This window comes from Sinocyclocheilus anshuiensis, unplaced genomic scaffold, assembly GCF_001515605.1.
Source record: "Sinocyclocheilus anshuiensis isolate Anshui unplaced genomic scaffold, SAMN03320099.WGS_v1.1 scaffold874, whole genome shotgun sequence".
NCBI lineage: Eukaryota > Metazoa > Chordata > Actinopteri > Cypriniformes > Cyprinidae > Sinocyclocheilus > Sinocyclocheilus anshuiensis.
The window spans coordinates 257,262-271,962 of record NW_015538065.1 but is presented as its reverse complement, the minus strand read 5'-3'; the positions used below and the strand labels follow the sequence as shown (position 1 = coordinate 271,962).

The 14,701-nt window shown below is 38.9% G+C and overlaps 2 protein-coding genes across 3 annotated transcripts in view; both read left to right on the top strand.

The window, feature by feature from the left end:
- The first annotated feature begins 536 nt into the window (after positions 1 to 536).
- On the top strand, positions 537 to 14,163 carry LOC107683507 (uncharacterized). Of its 2 annotated transcripts, none has more exons than XM_016479563.1 (2): positions 537 to 5,290; positions 14,091 to 14,163. In XM_016479563.1, exon 1 carries the CDS (start codon positions 895 to 897, stop codon positions 5,269 to 5,271), a length of 4,377 nt encoding a protein of 1,458 aa, XP_016335049.1. In that variant the 5' UTR covers positions 537 to 894; the 3' UTR covers positions 5,272 to 5,290; positions 14,091 to 14,163. The 2 variants fall into 2 exon arrangements, with proteins under 2 accessions (XP_016335049.1, XP_016335048.1); XM_016479562.1 differs by lacking the exon at positions 14,091 to 14,163 and adding an exon at positions 9,384 to 9,773.
- The window catches only part of LOC107683564 (tRNA methyltransferase 10 homolog A-like), a 5,513-nt gene continuing 4,173 nt past the window's right edge, over positions 13,362 to 14,701 (top strand). The window contains exons 1-2 of the mRNA XM_016479639.1: positions 13,362 to 13,421; positions 14,088 to 14,247. Of these exons, the coding sequence (XP_016335125.1) occupies positions 14,105 to 14,247 (143 nt within the window). The 5' untranslated portion in view covers positions 13,362 to 13,421; positions 14,088 to 14,104. The remainder of the gene's footprint in view (positions 13,422 to 14,087; positions 14,248 to 14,701) is intronic.

Genomic DNA, 14,701 nt, shown 5'->3' with positions numbered 1-14,701 from the left:
AATGGCATAGGCCTATTGTTTACTTCAAAGGAGCTGTCCAGCGCTGTGGTGCTGAGCTGGCTCCAAAACTATGTTTTTATGCATGAAAACGAAACCTTCCAGAATATTGGCAGGGAAAATAAATTGTTTTATAAGAAGTCATAGGTGACTATAACTAAACTACGCAACACTTCATTACGCAAATCATCTTCACCATCTTCTTTGGCAAAGCACTATGATCAACTGTATTTATCAAGGCCTCATTTCTGACTGTGAATCCCTCTCATATTCGTCATGCTGTAACTACATTTAGAGCGTCAACATTTCCATCACATGACTGAGAGCGATTATATGGCTGTGACATATTTCTTTTGTTGGGTTAAGGCGGTGACACGTCAAACGCGCACATTGTTGAGCAAGAAGCTTAAGGAGGATTCATTTTTAGCACAAATGTTGTGTCGGGGGAGTCAGCCTTGTCTGCTGTATGTAACAAAACACGCTGAACATAACATCCATCTTCTAAAATAGCCGTTTTACGCATTTCGTCATCTGCTCTAAATTTGCAGTCATATGCATTTTAAGTGACAGCGCGCAACACAACAGGCTGTGTGATGGACCTCGGGCTCCGTTTGTCTTCAGATATACGCCTTGCATTGCATCGTTACGGGAATATTCATGGCATATTCTACGAGAACGTACAGTAGGGTGACAGTAGTGTGGTTTGCCTCACTGAAACGAGGTCGCGCGAACGGATGGCGCGCGTGTAAAATGACGGTCTCGGGTGAGGAAGGCAGAGCAGAGCCACAACTTCACTAGGATTGGACAACAGGCAGTGCAGCGGGGATTCCTGGGGACTGGTGTCTCTCCTAAAAGACTTCAGATTGTACAACCACGGCTTTATCACCAACAAATCAAATGGCAGCTTCGGAGAAAACACTCATTTACCGAGAAGACACCCATTCGTTTAAAAACTTTCTTTCCAAACGGGACATGCGCCTGATAGCCGCACAAGAAGAGTCAAATTATGTGGATCTCAACGACCTGCTGGAACTAAAATTGGATGATACAAAAACAGTGAAAGTGACATTTGGAGACTCGGGTCAATTGGCAATTATTAAAAGCATTAGTGGCATAAGCGATTCACAAGGAGAGCACAAACCTTGCACTGAAAAAGTAAATGAATCTACTGAACATAAATGCACACCGGAGGAATGCGTGGAAAAGTCGAGCTCTTTGGAAACAGCAGCTTCGCAAATACCTCAAGCCGATGAAAACGACACGGACTGTACCGAGAAAACGCCCAAATCCCCACATTTGGAGACGCAGAGCCCAGGAAGCAATAACCATGAACAATACAATGATGTTTATATGAGCAGCAAAAGTGAATCGGATGATGAGGTCACTGTGGTGCTTTCGGATCACGGCACGCCTGAAATCCGTGAAGATGAATCGCACTATATCACAACCCACGAAATCCAGCTTTTGGAGTTGGACCACGATACGGATTACGACTTTGATACGGGATCCAGCTGGGATACCGAGGACGATCTCCAGGTCTACTCGTTTGTCGATTATGCGTCTTTTGACAGTGATGAAACGATAGGTGCAAAAGAGGAGAGTATGGAAAGCAACCAGGCGAATACGAGCGAAGCAGTGGTCAGCAGTAAGCCTGAAAGCAATCTCTGTGACGCGGACAAATGTGCCAGCTCAGACGGGGGCCTGTCAAAAAAGCAAAAAGCAGCTGGGCAGATTCACCTGTCAATCAAAGCCACTTCCCGCGCTGTGAATGAGCCAAGCAACATCCAAGAACAAGCAAAAGGTATAAGCCGCTATGTTTTGAGAGGAGTGAATGCAAGGGGCGACAAAGTGTGTGATAACGCAAAGCGTTTCATTGCTGTGCCGGGGCGCTTGCACTTTGGCAGCAGACTGAAACGCAAAGATGTAAACGAGTATTCCAGCGGTGCGTCCAGCGCGGTGAGCGAGCTGGACGACGCCGATAAGGAAGTGCGCAATCTCACAGCCAGGGCATTCAAAAGTTTGGCGTACCCATATTTTGATGCCATAAACTTTAGTACTTCTAGTGAGTCTTCTGCTTCAGAGCATGGGCTGGGAATCAACAGGTGGTCGACGTTTGTTGACCTAAAGTATGGCAAGGCGAGGGATCAAAACTTAGTAGCACATAAAGGCTCCACATCCAATTTCCATTTCGCCAAAAAGAGGGACGGTAAGGCGATAACGGGCTTGACTTTGACCAGCATGCGAGCGCCCCCCGTCGAGATATTTGCACTGAACGGCAATTTGGTGAGCCGCAAAAACGCACCGTCTACCACAAAAAAGACTGAGCTCATGGGGAAGTTTTCACAGGGGCAAAGTGGCCTCATAAGGCTGACCGAAACGCTCAATTTTCGATGCAATGCCAAATCCGGGCAGCCTGTAAACGAAAGCACTGGAGGATCACGTTCCACAGATGAAGTTACAAACACCTTGCCAAGCGCTCAGGGGAGTGAGGCCAGCAAGCGACCCTGCAATGCAGAGGAAACCATGGAAGACACACACAAGAAAGCCATATTCGCATCGAGTCTCCTCAAAAATGTCATTTCTAAAAAAATGCAGTTCGAGCAGGAGCGCAAAATGGAGAGGGGCGAGATATGCGAGGCGCACCACGCGCCCTCTCCGTGCTTCGGGACGCACGAAGCGCACAGAGAGAAAGCGGCCAAGAAAAATTACAAAGGGCTGCAAAGGCAAAGCTCGAAATTCTCAGAAGCCGACTCCGAGTTCACGATCGTCTGCGTGGACGATCTGGGCGACATAGTAGACGGTAATTCAAGCGATGCCAAAGAGGACGGGCGCAAAGAAGGGCCTTTGACGAGTGCATCAGAAAGGAATTTAGAGTCGGCGAATGATACTAAAAAAGGAGCATTCGAAGTATCCACAAGCACGCTGCTTCGAAGCCAAAATAGCGCGTTCAGATCGTGGAGGGACGGCGAGCTAGAGTTTCAAAAGGAACATAAAAACGACAAAACTCCTGAGGAGAAACCGCTCCGCGAGTGTCCGGGGGAAACCAGCTTCAGCGTCGATTCGGCGAGCGGCAAGCACACCAAAATGTCACATTTGTTTGTGCCAAGCATACAGCGTCCGTCCGCGGACCGGGACCTCAGGAAACCGCCGCCGAATGTGAATTACTCCACGCGCGATCAAGCAGAGAGCGGAGCTTTGAAGTGGCGTTCAAATACGCTCCATGTGTCCGACGCGACGCGCAGCGCTGTGACAGCGAAGTCGCCAGAAATCAAAATAAGTTTGCGGAGCGTTCGGGACAACAAAAGCGACCCGTTCAATATCGCGAAGCTACTGACTCCCAATTTAGGCTGCAAGACAGCTGAGGACAACAGGTGCCAAGCGCTCGCCGCGGCTTTCAAGGGTGAGTCGTCTGACAAAGTGCCTCACTTTATAGTCAGAGACATTAGAGATAACAAGGGCAAGCTACAGACCCCCATTCACCAGGTTAGAGACGTGCGTAAACTGGTTAAGAGCTCATATCACTTTGTGTCTTTAGATAACGACAACAAATCTAGCCACTCGACTTGTGATGGAGAGCACAAGACATTAAAGCAGAGTCCTTCTCTGAACTCAGCCTCTCTTTCACCCATAGTGATTAAATGCCAGTCTGTGAATACAAATAGCAATGTGAAGCAATCCGGAAATTTAATAGACCCCCCCAAGAGACAATTTCCAGAGGATATAGTTGAGACCGACAGGTCCTCCCCTCACGTTGCTGTAGCTAACAGGCTGCCAAAGCAAGAAGTGCCAGCAGGAGTGAGAATTGAAACAAGCACACGAAAACAAGATAAATCGAGCGACACAGCCGAGAAGAAAAGCGAACCTAAAATGGCCAACCAGGCCGCTTTGGAAAAATTGCAAGCTGCTGTCAAAACGATGGAGCAGCTGTATGTTTTTGACAAGAACGAGTGGAAGAGAAAAACAGAACCACGGCCGATAAAGGACAGCCACGTGCTCTCGCTCATCACCAGCGAGGAACACAGCGTGGACGAACAGGAAAGCAATTCTAGCTCCACTCCAGCTGATAGATTGCTAAAACGAGATTCAAACTCAAACCTGAACGAGATGCCACCTAAAAAAGATCACAAGTCATCAACCACTCCGATCGCCCGGGAAGAGCGAAACGGCCCTAAACCGCTCATGCAGCTCACAGGAACGCCATATAAGAACATATGCCAGAAGCCATTAGCTACAAAGGCACTGCAAACGCATGTTGAATCACCAGCAACTCTGAGCTCCAAAGGTGTTGCACCTAAATCTCCGAAAATACCCGTTTCCCTGAAGATATCGCAGCCAAAGCGTGTACTAGAAGAGAGGGAGCGGCCGAATGGCAGTGAGACTGAGTTTGCCACGCTGCAGTTCACTTCCACAGCAGATTCAGAGAACTACCTAACCATACCAGTGAAGCCTCAAGCAAAGCCAACCACGTCTGGATTGGGCAAAACAGCTGTTTATACAATCCCAATTGGAGGAGGTAAAACCCAAACGACCAGTCCGCCTTCTTACCTGGTTCACAGTGACACCAGAGGCCATCCGTCGCCAAAACGTTCATCTTTTGTGATGGAGACACGGTCCCCAGATACCCCTACCGCCGCTATTTACCACACACCCCTGTCTGTCCCAATGCAAGCTGCTCAGCCACAAGTCATTTGCTTCTCCCCTACAGTTCAACCCTCCCCCATCCCGACAGATCACTTCCAGGCAACCCTAAGAAAGATGCTGCTGGATCCCACCACGGGAAACTACTACTTGGTGGACACTCCGGTGCAGCCATCAACCAGGCGTCTCTTTGACCCGGAAACCGGGCAGTATGTGGACGTCCCCATGCCGCAGCAGCCTCCCATGACCCCTGTCCCATTGCCAATATCCCCTCTCGCTCTTGGCCCGGGAGCTTACGGCCATACTTACATGTTTTACCCGGGATACATGCCTACCACGATGATCCCCGCACGCACTATTCAGTCCCAGCTCTCTATGCAGTCAGAAGCAGATGATGGGGATAAATCCCATTCGCACATGGGAAGGCAGGAGGATGGAGCTTACATGGAGAGCCCTTATTATATGCCATCTGGGAGGTCCTCACAAACAACCTCCATGGCTCAACATGTTAAAACCAGCAGGCTGGCCAACAGCAAGCAGCCTGTCATCAGCATCACCTCCCAGCAAGGGCCAAGGATCATCGCTCCCCCCTCCTTCGATGGCACCACCATGAGCTTTGTGGTGGAGCATAGGTAAAACCCCACTCACCTACAGCGTAAGTGCAAATTCATTATTTTTCATCGTATTTGCATGCACTGAACATTTTTTCATAATGGTAAGGGCTTTAAAAGAAATCAGTGTAAGCCAAAAAAAACAAAAAAACAATTCCATACATTTAAAGTGAAAATCCTTTGTATGAAAATAATCAGCTAGACAACATGACTTTCTCAAGATCCATAAGACATTTTTTTTTATTATTTATTTCGTTTTTATTTTTCCAACCTTTTGTTATGGCTTGTTTTAATCTTTTGAATATCATCTTTGAAATGTTTTACAGGAATAAATCAGTTACACTATCTCATACTGAATACCCTTTTGTAAGTTAAAACTTAAATATTTTGGATTTACAGTATATACTTACACTGTATATAATTAATTCAAGCAGACCATAGAAATTATATATCTGAAATGAGTATTAAGAACTATTCCAGGTTTGGGAAATTATTTTGCTTTTATTTGATTGTTCCAGTCCAGAAAGTTTGTATTGTTTAACACAATGTTAGGCTATGGATTATATGGGTAAATTAAAGGGATAGTTCATCCAAAAATTAAAATTCTTTCATTTTCTCATGTAGTTTGAAACTTGTAGGAATTTCATTCAAAACCGAATACAAAACACAAAAAAGTAAAAATAAATTAACAAAAAATAAATTAACAGTAAATGTACAATAAATAACCACAAATTAACAGTAAATGTAAATGTAACAGTAAATTCTCTTTAAGTGCACTTCATAATGACGAAAAACACTTTGAGTGTGGGTCACATCTAGCTATAACTGTTTCCTTGTAGTGCTCTTTTTTTCTTTCTGGTCACAAGGGGTCCTGTTTAATCTAATCTTAATTGCTTTTTTAAATATAAAATGCCATTGATTTGTGGGGCACCTTCTTAAGTGTCTGCTTATATTACTTGCAGCTAGTAATGGCCCTCTTTTGAATAACTGTTTTTGTCAAAACAACATTAGACCCCCTTTGACTTTCATTGTATGGACAAAAAAAGGAAATTTTGTATGGACATTTTTTGAAATATTTTTGTGTTCTGCAGAAGAAAAAAAGTCATACAAGTTTGGAATGACATGATGGTGAGTAAATAATCACAGAATTATAATTAATGGGTGAACTATCTCTCTTAGATTCTCATAAGCCAAAAAAAATTGTTTTTTAATATTTCATCTTAATAAAATAAGACTTAAGACCTGTAGACATAACATTGCCATTGTGCTGTTTAATTTTAATTACTTAACTTCAGCAGTCAAAACTACGATAATTAATGTATAAGAATTGCCTCCCAATGACTATCTTAGAAGAAATCAATGCTTTAATTATGAAGAAAATGTATCTTTTTTTTTTTTGGCCCTGTTTACATTTAGCAACTTCAGATTGAACTACAGGTGCATCTCAATAAATTAGAATGTCGTGGAAAAGTTCATTTATTTCAGTAATTCAACTCAAATTGTGAAACTCCTGTATTAAATAAATTCAATGCACACAGACTGAAGTAGTTTGTCTTTGGTTCTTTAATTTTTTTTTTAATCTATTTTTAATTTATCTCAACAAATTAGAATACTTCATAAGACCAATAAAAAAACATTTTTAGTGAATTGTTGGCCTTCTGGAAAGTATGTTCATTTACTGTACATGTACCAGAGCATGTGAGCATGTGACCGCTCCGCTCGCTCAATACGCTCAGCGCCGCTCGCTCAACCCAGAATGCCGTTTGGTGATTTGCTTGTTCGAGATCGAGAATCTGTAGAGATCGAGAATAGTAGAGCAGTTATGGAGTTCAGATATTGTTTCAACGAAGTTGCAAGCCTTATACATAAATGTAAAGTAAAAATCAAAGTTAAGAATGAGCAGGGAGAAGAAACTGAGAGGGAGTGCGGGGCACACTTTTTCCTTCCACTCAACTTTCTGTTAACGTGCTTGGATACAGCACTCTGTGAACAGCCAGCTTCTTTGGCAATGAATGTTTGTGGCTTACCCTCCTTGTGAAGGGTGTCAATGATTGTCTTCTGGACAACTGTCAGATCAGCAGTCTTCCCCATGATTGTGTAGCCTAGTGAACCAAACTGAGAGACCATTTTGAAGGCTCAGGAAACCTTTGCAGGTGTTTTGAGTTGATTAGCTGATTGGCATTTCACCATATTCTAATTTGTTGAGATAGTGAATTGGTGGGTTTTTGTTAAATGTGAGCCAAAATCATCACAATTAAAAGAACCAAAGACTTAAACTACTTCAGTCTGTGTGCATTGAATTTATTTAATACACGAGTTTCACAATTTGAGTTGAATTACTGAAATAAATTAACTTTTCCACGACATTCTAATTTATTGAGATGCACCTGTATATAAACATAACATATTTTTCTTAAATATATACATGCATGTGTTTTTATTTATATATACATAATAAATATACACAGTACACACTCATATATTATGTAAACAAAAACTTTTCTTTTGGATGCGATTTATCGCGATTAATTATTTGACAGTACTAGATTGAACTAATACTAACCAAGAAGCAATGAAAAAATTAAAAAGCAATGAATAAGGCTCTTGTCTTGTTAGAAGCACCTGCTCTTTTAGAGTGTTGGGTTTAAATTTGCATTTATGCCTTTTGCATTCTGTACAAACTAACAGAGAAAGCTAACAGACTTGCAATGCATTCAATGTATACATGGCTTACGAGTTAGAATCGGACACATAACCTTGGTAAGACTGTAGTGTACAGAATTTGGTGGACCCACATTGCCACAATGTCTCTATTCACTCTCAGAAAAAAAGGTACAAAAGCTGTCAATGGGGTCGTACCTTTTCAAAAGGTACAAATATGTACCATTTAGGTACTAATATGTCCCTTTAAGGTACTTATATGCACCCTTTAGGGGTAAATAAGGAACAAAGGTGTACCTTGTGAAAAAGTGCCACCAAGTGACAGCTGAGAGTGTTTTATCAAACATTTCTGTTTTTAAATGAAAAATTTGTTCATTTTGTATTCATGAATATTTTGTTTATAAGTTTAATGCTATTTGCATTTTATAAATAAGTTCAACTAAGGAGTTATATGCTTTACACTAATACACTCTCAGAGCAAAAAGGTACAAAACTGTCACTGGGGCAGTATCCTTTCAAAAGGTACTAATATGTACTTTTAAAGTACTAATATGTAAGTTTAAGGTACTAGTATATGCCGATTAAGGGTAAATAAGGTACGAAGATGTACCTGTTAGCTTTTTTTTACCTTACACTCTAAGAAAAAAAGGTACAAAAAGCTGTCAATAGGGTGGTATCCTATCAAAAGGTACTAAAATGTACACTTGATGTCAATTTTAGCTTCCGATTAGGGGTAAATAAGGTACAAAGATGTTCCTTTTAGCTTTTGTATCTCAGGGTACCGCTCCAGGGACAGCTTTGTACCTTTTTTTCTGAGAGTGTATCATGCATATACTATTTTGTTTATATGAGTATAAATAAAAAAGATTTTATGTTAATGTCTCCTGCTCCGGTCATAAAATGGCACTCTCAAAATACATGACTACTGTTCTATTTCCTCAAGAGCTACTGTTTGTCTATGGTATGTATGGTGTTAAGATGAGAGGGTGGGGGCAGAAGGGAAGAGGCGTGGCATTGTTGGCATAGCAGTGGGAGGAGAGAAAGGTCAGCCAGTTTGTGGCATGTGTTTGTGCTGATACAGTGTTGTGCCAGCTGCTGCTGGATATCAAGACTCCTCGTCCTGAGATGCTTGGGGCGCGGGCAGGTCACCTTTTTATAGGACAGCCTTATGTTAAAGGGAAAGACCCAGAGGCGGGCCAGAAGCTTTGCCTGAGGGATATTATACAAACAAATCAGCGGGCGTGCGATCGCACGGCGCAGGCAAGTAATATGAGATGCCAGAACTGCAACATTTTAATGACCTATAATCCAACTATTAGTGAGCGGATGGTTTTAGAGACACTTGAAGATCATGCTTGATTTTGAGTACGGCCTGAATAACTAACCTGTTAACTGATAACTGTGTTCGCATTGCTCACAGAAGAATGCTGATGGCAAAGTTAGTTTTTAATGTCATTCTTGTTTTGATTTATACAGGAGCCACATGACGCCATCTTTTCATCATATTTTGGAATCTCCTTCATCATCTTCATCAAGAAATCGCACATTCTTCTCACATTATTATTTGTGGGCCGCTTGTTTCTGCTCATTATCCCACTTGCTTCATTTTGTGTTATAAAACTGTTCCGTCTGCTTCTCAAATCTTTGTGAAAGTGGATGGATTTTTCTGCATTGGATTTTTTTTCAAAGGGTAATTGAAAGTGCATTTACTGTATGGGTTACTGTTAAAAACAAACCCACTTTAAGCACCTTCAGAATAATGTCAGTCAAATGAGAGTACAACGCTAGGGATGCACAGATAATAACATTCTCATGATAATTATTTTCATGCTATGGAGGTTAACTGATGAATAGCCAATATTACTTTATTATACTATTTCATCTAAATAAATTGAAAACAAAAGACTAACAACTAACAAATTGATAATTTTAAATGCTTTAAGTGAATTTAGGCATCACACCAATTTAATATACAATATAAATTCATATTCATTTTGAGTTTAAATATTTCATTTAACAGTATTATTAAATTATGTGTGTTTTTTCAAGACTAACTTTGAGAGAGCATTAGATGATGTTAAAGGAACTCTAAATGTAAAAATTGCTAATGTGTGTACACAATTATATAGCTGATAATATTGGCTGATATATATCCAATATCAGGATATATAAATAAAAACTGGCTCCATTATAAATATGCACTTAAATTGATACTGTTGTTAAGGCTGATAACAGGTTCTCTATATAAAACACAACATTTCTCCTGCTATCCATCATTCCTTGACTGAAGCTCTTCTCCTGACCTTGAATCTCAGCACTCTTCCTTGAGAGGTGTTATGTGAAATGAATGGATTGCATTACAATTTTATATTGTATATATATATATTTTATTTTATTTTTTTTACTGCTGTTTTTTCTGCTGGTATTGAATAAACCACCTCATTAAAACGCACAAAAATGTGTGGATGATGTGGTGAATGGGATGTTTTAGGGGACTGTGTTCCTCTATTATCTCGCAGTACCGGTATAGTGTGAGTGTGTGAGAGAATGTGTTTACCATTTCATTTTGATTTGGTATTACAGTTTCATCTCTTTTGGCTTCAGTGATACAGAATCAAGGTCAGGTGAATTGATTTCAGGTGCAGAAATGAAAGATATTAGCAGAACTTTATTGTATTTTGAATACAGAAACTGTTATACAAAACACGGTGTACAAAATGTTGCTTTAGACAACCTGTTTGGTGTCATATCAAATCACCAGGGTATTTTTTAAAGAAAAAATCAACTATACTTCAGTTTCAAAAGAGTAATCTGTACATGCTGAAGGGTATTGTAAACTATTTGAACTACTTGTTTATTTTATTTGTTTATTTTCAAGGTGTGATTTTTCTTTCAGTCAAAGTGTAATCTGAAATCTATTATCCTTGTGATATCTCTAAGATATATTCAATTTTCATTACAGTAACAGTTCACCCAAAAATGAAAATTTGCTAAAAATGTACTCAGGCTATCCAAGATGTAGATGAGTTTTTTTTCCTTCTTTGGAACAGATTAGGAGAAATGTAGCATTGCAGCACATGCACAACAGTAGATCCTCTGTTGTGAATGGGTGCCGTCAGAACTTGTGGATTATTGTGACGTTTTTATGTTTTTAGAACTTTAATTCTGACGGCACCCATTCACTGGTGAGAAGTGATGTAATGCTAAATTTCTCCAAATCTGTTTTGAACATTATTCAGAACCTTTTCATAACAGAGGCAATACATTTGGATCCTCTGTTTTATCTTTTTTGATGCACATAGCTTGTTTTTAATAACTCATGTTATAGTATACTTGTGAATTCATTCATTATTTCAGCTGTTGGAGCTGCTGGCCAGTCCGTTAAGCTGTCATTAAGAAAGTTTGGTGTGGTGTTGTCTTCAGATTAATAAGAGTACCATTTAAATTCACTGAAAAGGCTAAGTTTACTCAAAGGTATTAAAAAAAAAATAAAAAATCTGTGAATCACAACAGCATAAATATGTGAAAATGTATTTGTTTGGTATGTGCTCTATGTTGGTTTTGTTTGGTCTGTGCAAAAGATGTTAAAAGAGCTCCTAGTGATGTAATCAGGAGTCACTTAATGTCATAAGACAACATTTGAAAGTTGAATGTTCCTGTAATGGCCATATTGCTTAATCATAAGCAATCACTGTTTTAAAAGCTACACCTGATAAATAATGTTTCAATGATGACAAAGTTATGTTTCGATGGTTAGAAGTATGTGTGAAGATGGATGGCGACATATTGGATGAGAATACGCATTACAGCGTTTTAGAAAGAATAAAGACAGAGATTCAAAACAAAGGAATGCAAAAAGGGAGAAATGTTATCTGATTTGACATTACAGGAAAAATAAAAAAAATTTCTTGATATCATGATTTTGTTGTTGTTGTTTCTTCCTTTTACTTTTTATATTTATGTATTTCTTTTTTTATTTTTGAGAATGCTAATTGTCCAATAAGCAACATAAGCACCTATCGACACACAATTTTAAAAATATAATTTGCTAATTTTCCACTGAGTGCTGCAGGTGGGTGTCGTTTACTAGCCCATATCAGTTGTAGTTACTAAGCATAATGGCATTAAAAGAATGGCTCTGGCAAACCACTCCTAAAACTGTTTGCCAACACTGTATCTGTCAGCTGTACAAAGTATTTTTACCATCCATAGTGGAGCTCAGAAGCATATTAAGAGCTCTATTTAAGCTCCCTGACAGCAATATATTTGAAAGTCTATATAAAGTGTCTATGATCAGGAGAATTAATATATGGCAACAAATCCATATGCTAATATGTGTTGCAAAGTGCTAATGTGAAAGGTGATAGTCTAGTTAAATGTCTGTTACACATTCCTAGAACGCAATGGGAATGTAAACTTAAATATTAGTGGTAACTTTACTCAGGAGACATGCTCTAACAGCAGTGTTCTGAATTTTAATTCACTAAATTTTTATATTATTTTCTATTAATGCATTTTTATGTTCTTGTAGACCACAGCAGTAGCAGGTAAAACAAACTAATGGCAAAGACATGTTATTCGTGTTGACTCCTTATTAAATTAAATGACACTTTATTTAATAATTAAATAAAAAAATGACGTTTAAATTGTCAAAATTAAATATAAATTAAATTATCATGTTTTAAAAATGCAAATTCTGAAGTTTTTGAACGACATATGTGCAGACAAATTGCATGATAATTTTTGTGTCTTTTTTTCTGCCATTAAAAGCACTGTTACCATGTGACTATGTGTACACTCTAAAAAATGCTGGGTTAAAAAGGGACAAACCCAGCTATTGGGTTGTTTTGATCCAGCTATTGGGTTGTTTTAACCCAGCGGTTGGGTTGTTTTGAACCCAACCGCTGGGTCAAAACAACCCAATAGCTGGGTTTGTCCCTTTTTAACCCAGCATTTTTTAGAGTGTACACATAGTCACATGGTAACAGTGCTTTTAATGGCAGAAAAAAAGACACAAAAATTATCATGCAATTTGTCTGCACATATGTCGTTCAAAAACTTCAGAATTTGCATTTTTAAAACATGATAATTTAATTTATATTTAATTTTGACAATTTAAACGTCATTTTTTTATTTAATTAATATATATATATATATATATATATATATATCTTAACTCTATGCAATACCTCTCGCTTAAATATATATTTAAATCTGGATGTTTTATTTCTCTTTGGAATAAAATAAACATAGGCTAGTCTATACGTGTCTTGTTAGATAATATTTTTATATACAATAAAATCACTGGTCAGTGTGAACTTGAAGTAAGTGTATATTTATATAGAATATACGATATATGATTATTCACATCATGTCAGCCTAAACGTCCTTACTTGCCCTCATCAACATGGCGAACTGTGGACGTTCCCACGCTGAACGAGTCGCTTTTAAATGACGCAGCATGTGAGTGCACATGAGATGAAAGCACCACTGCAGTGCAAAGACAGCAGTTTACTATTTCATATTAGTAATTCTGCTATTCACAGGTATCACTGTTATATCAGACATTTTACAACGTATGTCGGCATGCTCGGTCCCCTGATGCTTTGCCTTATTTTAATAGACATACTCTGAAAACAGCTGATGTTTGTCAACTTATTGATATGTAACAATGTTACGTTAACATGAAAGTAGTACCTTGATACAATAAAATGACTGTCAAGAATTCATGATACTGCAGGGAAAAGTGACACTGCAGTGTGTGTGTGTGTGTCGGTGTGTAACGTTAGCGTTTAACTTGTTTGTTTGAGTAGTCGTTGGAATGTCGATTCACATCAGTGACTCGAAACGTTTGAATCGGTTCACTTTAAAGATTCACTCACTGGCCACACTCTGGTCAATAGGTAATTGAACCATTCACTTAAGAAGTTCTTCAGTAACATCTTATTATCCTTTATTGAAATCTGCCTACCTGCTATTATAAGGCTCCTGAAAAATCATTTAAGCATCTTCCCCTCAAATGGTAACAAAACAAATTTGTCATTTTTCAAGCCCAAATAAATTATGAATTTCAACAACATTCTTGTCAGTCATTTTTATGCAATCGAATAGAGATATCCAAATATTATGAATAAAAAAAAAAAAAAAAGATTCTCAACATTTGTTTCGTTGCTGCTGATCCAGGATCTTCACACTAAATGGCCACCAATATGGCCGATACACCTGCTGTGCAGGAGAGCAGCCATGAATGTGCAAACAATGAAAATGAGACACTGTCTAAAAGACAGAGGAAGAGACTTCTTAAGAGTCAACAATGGGAAGAACCGAGAGAACTTCACAAGTAAGCTGTGTAATTTGAATATTATTTATATGCTATTATAGTATTTATTAATATTTTGAATGAGCTTTTATTTGTATATTTTACGTTTTAATTTTACAACCCAATAGCTGGGTTTGTCCCTTTTTAACCCAGCGCTGGGTTATATTTAACCAAGCATTTTTTAGAGTGTATGCTATAAGGATGGCAGAATATTTCAGTTAGGCCACCTGTGCATGAAACATAATCTGGTGTGACATTATATGCTGGGAGGGTATTTTGCAAGCCATGCTGTGAACAGCCACGCATTCCATATCATATTTGTGTTTAAGATAAACAACAGCACAGAAAACAATATTTCCATTAGTCTGCATAGTTACTTTATGAATTATGGTTAACACCAACCCCCTTTTTGTTAAAAAATCATTTTCTTTAGAATCTTAAAGGGGATATTTTTAGCGTTAAAAAGCATTCCCCT